This window comes from Mobula hypostoma, chromosome 3 (genome assembly GCF_963921235.1).
Source record: "Mobula hypostoma chromosome 3, sMobHyp1.1, whole genome shotgun sequence".
NCBI lineage: Eukaryota > Metazoa > Chordata > Chondrichthyes > Myliobatiformes > Myliobatidae > Mobula > Mobula hypostoma.
The window spans coordinates 144,680,562-144,687,167 of NC_086099.1; the positions used below are offsets into that span (position 1 = coordinate 144,680,562).

The 6,606-nt window shown below is 38.8% G+C and overlaps 1 protein-coding gene across 1 annotated transcript in view; it reads left to right on the forward strand.

The window, feature by feature from the left end:
- si:dkey-256h2.1 (uncharacterized protein LOC337520 homolog) overlaps window positions 1-6,606 on the forward strand; it is a 203,331-nt gene that overhangs the window by 85,134 nt on the left and 111,591 nt on the right. Inside the window, exons 5-6 of the mRNA XM_063043813.1 lie at window positions 2,978-3,118; window positions 5,589-5,710. Coding sequence (XP_062899883.1) covers window positions 2,978-3,118; window positions 5,589-5,710 — 263 coding nt within the window. The remainder of the gene's footprint in view (window positions 1-2,977; window positions 3,119-5,588; window positions 5,711-6,606) is intronic.

Consider the following 6,606-nt stretch of genomic DNA (forward strand, 5'->3'; position numbering starts at 1 on the left):
AGCCTATATTATTATGTTCCTCCAAGTACCCGAAACCACATCCTTAATAATTAACTCCAATATCTTCCCAACCACTGAGATCAGACTAACTGGTCTATAATTTCCTTTCTTCTGTCTCTCTCTCTCTCTCTCTCCTTGAAGAGTGGAGTGACATTTGCAATTTTACAGACCTGCCAGAATCTACTGATTCTTGTATCATCATTACTAATACCTCCACAATCTCTTCAGCCATCTCTTTCAGAAACCTGGTGTGTACACCATCTGGTCCAGTTTGTTTTATCTACCTTCTGACCTTCCAGTTTCCCAAGTGCCTTCTCCCACGTAATGGTAACTTCACACACTTCTGCTCCCTAACACTCCCAAACCTTCAGCATAATCCTAGTGCCTTCCATAGTCAAGCCTGATGCAAGATACTCATTCAGTTTGTCTACCATTTCCATGTCCCCTATTACTACCTCTCCAGCATCATTTTCCAGCAGCCCAATATCTACTCTCACCTCTCATTTGCACTTTATGTATCTGAAGAATCTTTTGATATCCTCTTTAATATTATTGGCTAGCTTACCTTCGTATTCCATCATTTTCTTCTTTATGACTTTTTCAGTTGCCTTCTATTGGATTTTAAAAGCTGTCCAATCCTCCAACTTCTTACTAATTTTTGCTCTGTTATATGCTCTCTTTGGCTTTTATGTTGGCTTTCACTGCTCTTGTCAGCCATTGTTGTGTCGTCCTGCCTTGAGAATACTTCTTCTGAATTGCTCCGAGAAATTCTAGCCATTGCTGGCCTGTTACTGTCCCTGCTGGTGTTCTTTTTCAATCAATTTTGGCCAGCTCCTCTCTCATACCACAGTAATTCTTTTTACTCCACTGTAATACTAATACATCTCAATTTAGCTTCTCCTTTTCAAATTGCAGTGTAAATTCTATCATATGATCATTAGCCCCTAAGGGTACCTTTATCTTAAGCTCTCTAATCAGTTTTGGTTCATTGCACGATAACCAATCCAGAACACCTCATCCTCTAGTTGGCTCAACCATGAGCTGCACTAAAAAGCCATCTCATCGGCATTCTAGAAGTTCCCCCTCTGGGGATCCAGCAGCAACCTGGTTTTCCCAATCTACCTGCATATTGAAATCTCCTATGACTATTGGAACATCCCTTTTGGCATGCATTTTCTATCTCCTTTTGTAATTTGTAGACCACATCTTTACTTCTATTTGGAGGTTTATATACAAGTCCCATCAAGTTCTTTTAACCCTTGTAGTCCCTTAGCTCTATCCACAATGATTCAACACCTTCCAATCCTATGTCACCCCTTTCTAATGATTTGATTTCATTTTTTACCAATAGAACGACATCTAGCTGCCTGTCCTTCTGATATAATATGTGTATTGGATGTTAACTTCCCAGCCATAAAATTCTTTAAGCCATGAATCAGTGATAACCACAACATCATACATGCCGATCTGTAACTGTGCTACAAGTTCATCTACTTTATTCTGTATACAGCACACATTCATTTTAATACCTTCAGTCCTGTATTCCCTCTTTTGAATTTTGTCTGCCTTTTACATTTTAACTCATTCTGTTGGCTGCAATTTTGCCCTATCATCAACCTGTTCTTACGGACAGTCTCACTATCTCTCTTTGTAAACCAGTTACCTCATCCTCAGCAGTACCCCTCTGTTTTCCATCCCTCTGCCAAAATACTTTAAACCCTCTCCCAAATAGCTCTAGCAAATAGTAAGGTCATGTTTGCTACTTTCCAATCTATGGGATCCATTTTAGAATTTAAAGAACTTTGGAAGATGAAAACCAATGCATTTAATGTAGTCATAGGTATCTCCTTAAAACTATTTGGTCCTGTTAACTTAATACCCTTCATTTCCATTAATTTCTCCAACATAATATTTTTATTAATGCTCTTTTTGAAATTTTCATTCACATGAGATCTGTCATTTTCTCCTGTTCTGCAACTGACTTTATCATCTAGATTAAAAGAACTCACTTCATGAATACATTCTAGTTTGTGCTTTGAATTTGATTCTGCTAAGATTTGGTCAGGTAGGGTGACCTGCACTCTTTGATCGCTTAATTCCCCAAAAGAATCACATTTCTAATATTTTTCCTTCTTTTGAGCTATCCCAGGAGTATTTTCAAAATTCCTTATGATTCTTTCCCTGGTCTTTGGCGAGAATATTTTAACAAAATCTAAAATATGTTCTGAAAATTATTAGAATTTTATGGACTATTATCACTGTTAATGGTTTCAAGAACATGGTGAATTACAAAGCTCTTTTTTCCCCCCATGCATGGCATCATAGCTGAAACGCATGTAGGTTTAATGAGTTCAGCATTTAGGAATTCTAAGCGATCATCGGTTGGAATGATGTTGTGCATAGTACGTGTGAAGTTCCAGCATTTCTAATGGTCCCGATAGATGTTTGTTGCCCTAAGAGTCAATCCAAACCTACACAACTTCCTCAACTTTCTTGTGAATGGTAGGACTGCAAAACATTTTCAACTAATCACAAAAGTTTTCCTGATTCCTTGCTGGTCACTGTGTTCAAGGTTGACTGTTTCACTGTAAATAACACTTCTATTATGAGAATTCTGTTGTTTTTGAGAACAATGTGGCAATTGGCAATGTGGCATCATTATGTGGCAATTTTTTAGTTAGTTCCTTTTAGATGTGGGAGCTACAGTATCTGTCTACCCCATTGAGAGGTTTGACAGTTATGAATAAGGATGCGGTGGTATTTTATTGTTTCTTAGTTTACCTTAATTCTTTCATGTCTTTTGTGGCCGTAGTTAATCCAGCACAGTAGACCTACAGGTAGAAAATCAAGGAAACCCATGGAAGATACATAAATCGCTTAACATGAAACTAGTTGAAATTCTGCTCTAAAGCACTGGTACAGGTAGAATATTAAAAATCAAGTTTTGTATAACTTGTTCAATTACTTTATTATGCAGAAACCATACAAATGTGAATGTGACCTTCCAGCACACTCCTTCACCTAATTTTTTCTTTGGAATTAACATGGAAAGGAGGTTGTCAGAAATGGGTTGGTTCCTCTATCCATCATTTAATTTTGTCGTCTGGCAAGCTGAATGGTAAGAAGCCAAAATATTAAACAGGAGCTCTTGTCATTATTTGAATTGAAAGCATTAAAACAAGTATTGCGATTTTACAAATCATAGTTTTAATGTTATTTTCTTTGGTTTAAGTTTGCATTTTTACTCCTTACTTTTCATTTCAAAACAAATCTGCCTTTCAGTGTGTGAATGCCTTGACTGTGCAGCTTTATATTTATAATGATACAGTAGGCCATTCAGCCCAATGGGTGCATGCTGACTCCAAGAGAAGCAAATTGATTAGTCTCATTCTCTGTCTCCTAATTTCCTTCCACCCTACATTGTTTTCCATTTAACAGAGGCTCATCAATTCTCATTTGGTTCTTCATATTGTTAATTCAGTTTAAGAGATAAATATTGCTAGTATGTGTTTGGGATGCGGGAGTAATTCTCCATCAGAAATATGTAATAATATTTTTAAAAAAGACTTCAAATTACTACTTACCTGACAATGGAAAAAATATTAGATAGATAACATAAGTATAGTGTGCTAAAGGTTGCAGATATATAAAAACTGTTCATTCCCCCACCAGAAGCTTTCATGTTTTATTACTTTACAACATTGAACTGCAGTGGTTCTAATCTGACTTTTTTTGACTTTGACCAACAGAAAAGACTCTTTTGTGTCAAAGTGAAAACATATTTTTACAAATTAGTCTAAATTTATTACAGTTATTAAACACAATAATTGACTGCATAATTACTCATCCCCTTCAATTCAGTACTTTGTAGATGCATCTTTAGTAGCAATCACAGCCTTGGGTCTATGTGGATAGGTATTTATCAGCTTTGCACATCTGCACACAGCTCTTTGCACAGCTTTTCCCCATTCTTCTTTACAAAACTTCTCAAGCTCTATCAGATTGCATAGGGATCATGAGTAAACAGCCCTTTTCAAGTCCAGCTGCAAATTCTCAATTGGATTGAGGGCTGGACACTTGACTTGGCCATTCCAGGATGTTAACTTTGTTGTTTTTAAGTCACTCCTGTGTAGCTTTGGGTTTATGCTTGGTGTCATTGTCTTGCTGGAAAACAAATCTTCTCCCAAGTCACAGTTTACTTGCAGGCTGCATCAAGTTTTCCTCCAGGACTTTCCTGAATTTTCTGCATTCATTTTACCCTCTTCCTTCACAAGCCTTTCAGGGCCTGCTGCAGTAAAGCATCACCACAGCATGATACAATCACCACCATGCTTCACAGTAGGGAAAGTGTGCTTTTGATGATGTGTGGTGTTTGGCTTATGCCAAACATAGTGTTTAGTCTGATGGCCAAAAAAAAATCAATTTTGGGTTCATCAGACCAGGGGTCCCTAACCTTTATCGCACCGCGGACCGGTTTAATATTGACAATATTCTTGCGGACCGGCCGACGGGGGTGGGGGGGGGGGTGTTCACGTTCAACAGTGCGTGACAGGGAATGAGGAAAGGTGCAGCTGACTCATATCGTTTAATATCGCCAAATCATATCGTTTCCTCGCTGCCTGGTAGCATATGCTTTGTGGCCTGGTGGTTGGGGACCACTGCATCAGACCATAGAATTTTCTTCTACATGACAACAAAGTCTCCCACATGCCTTCTGGCAAACTCTAGCTGAGACTTCATTTGAGTTTTTTTTCCAAACAGTGGCTTTCTCTTTACCACTCTCCCATAAAGCTGTGACTGGTGAAGCACCTGGGCAACAGTTGTTGCATGTGCAGTACCTCCCATCTCAGTCACTGAAGCTTGTAACTCCCCCACAGTTATCACAGGTTTCTTGGTGGCCTCCTTCACCAGTCCCCTTGTTGCACAGCCACTCAGTTTTTGAGGATAGCTTGTTCTATCTAGGCAAATTTACAGCTGTGCCAAATTCTTTCCATTTCTTGATGATTATCATAACTGTACTCCAAGGGATATTCAGTGACCTGGACACTTTCTTGTATCCATCTCCTGACCTGTGCTTTTCAATAACCTTTTTGAAGAGTTGCTTGGAGTGTTCTTTTGTCTTAATGGTGCCGTTTTTGCTAGGAAACTAACTCACCAGCAGTTGGACCTTCCAGATACAGTTGTATTTTTACTACAATCAATTGAAACACCTTGACTGTTCACAAGTGATCTCCACTTAACTAATTATATGACTTCTAAAACCAATTGGCTACACCACTGATGATTTGGTGTGCCATATTAAAAGGGGTGAATACTTACGCAATCAATTATTTTGTGTTTTATATTTGTAGTTAATTCAGATCACTTTGTAGACATCTGTTTTCACTTCGACATGAGTCTTTTTTCTATTGATCAGTGTCAAAAAAGCAAAATAAATCCTCTGTGATTCAATGTTATAAAACAATAAAACATGAAAACTTGCAAGGGGGTGAGAATACTTCTTATAGGCACTGTATATGTTCATAATATGCAAAATTGAATAAGTATACTGCCAATTAAATTTAATGATTTTTAATTTTTTCTACAAGGTTCAGTTATATGAAAAATTTGGAAACAAAGCTTCAGAGGCCAGCTTTTGTAATAAACATTTTCAATGACACACTAATGCAAGGTGACAAGGGAGCTGTTGCAATTATTGACCTTCCAAAAGGTAATGTAATTGATCTTTTCCACAACCATTTTACTATGATGCCATTATAGCAATATTTTCACTGACTGAAACATCTCCAATTTCAAATGATTACCGCCTGTTAGGTTTGCTCAATGAAAGCATTGAAATTTTTTTCAAGAATTTTTTGACTTTGTATTTACTCAAAGCAAACATGTTGAGGACATTAAACAAGAGAAAATCTGCAGATGCTGGAAATCTGAGTAGGTCACACAAAGTGCTGGAGGAACTCAGCAGGCCAGGCAGCATCTATGGAAAAAAGTACAGTCGACATTTCGGGACAAAACCCTTTGGCGGGACTGGAGAAAAAAGGCTGAAGAGTAGATTTTAAAAGTTGTGGGGAGAGGAGAGAGAAATACCAGATGTCAGGTGAAACCCGGAGGGGGAAGGATGAAGTATAGAGCTAGGAAGTTGACTGGTGGAAGAGACGGAAAGCCATGGAAGAAAGAAAAAGGGGGAGGGGGGAGAATGGCAGGCAAGAAGATAAGGTGAGAGAGCGAAATGGAGATGGGAAATGGTGAGGGGGGGTGGGTGGTGGGGCATCACCAGAAGTTTGAGAAATCAATGTTCATGCCATCAAGTTGGATGCTACCCAAACGGAATATAAGGTGTTGTTCCTCCAACCCAAGTGTGGCCTCATCACGGCAGTGGAGGAGGCCATGGATGGACAAATTAGAATGGGAAAGGGAAGCGGAATTAAAATGGGTGGCCACTGGGAGATTCTGCTTGTTCTGGCAGACTGAGCGTAGATGCTCAGCGAAGTGGTCTCCTAATCTACGTCGGGTCTCACCGATATACAAGAGGCCAAATGGGAAGCACCAAACACAGTAAATGACCACAGCAGACTCACAGGTGAAGTGTTGCCTCAGCTAGAAGGA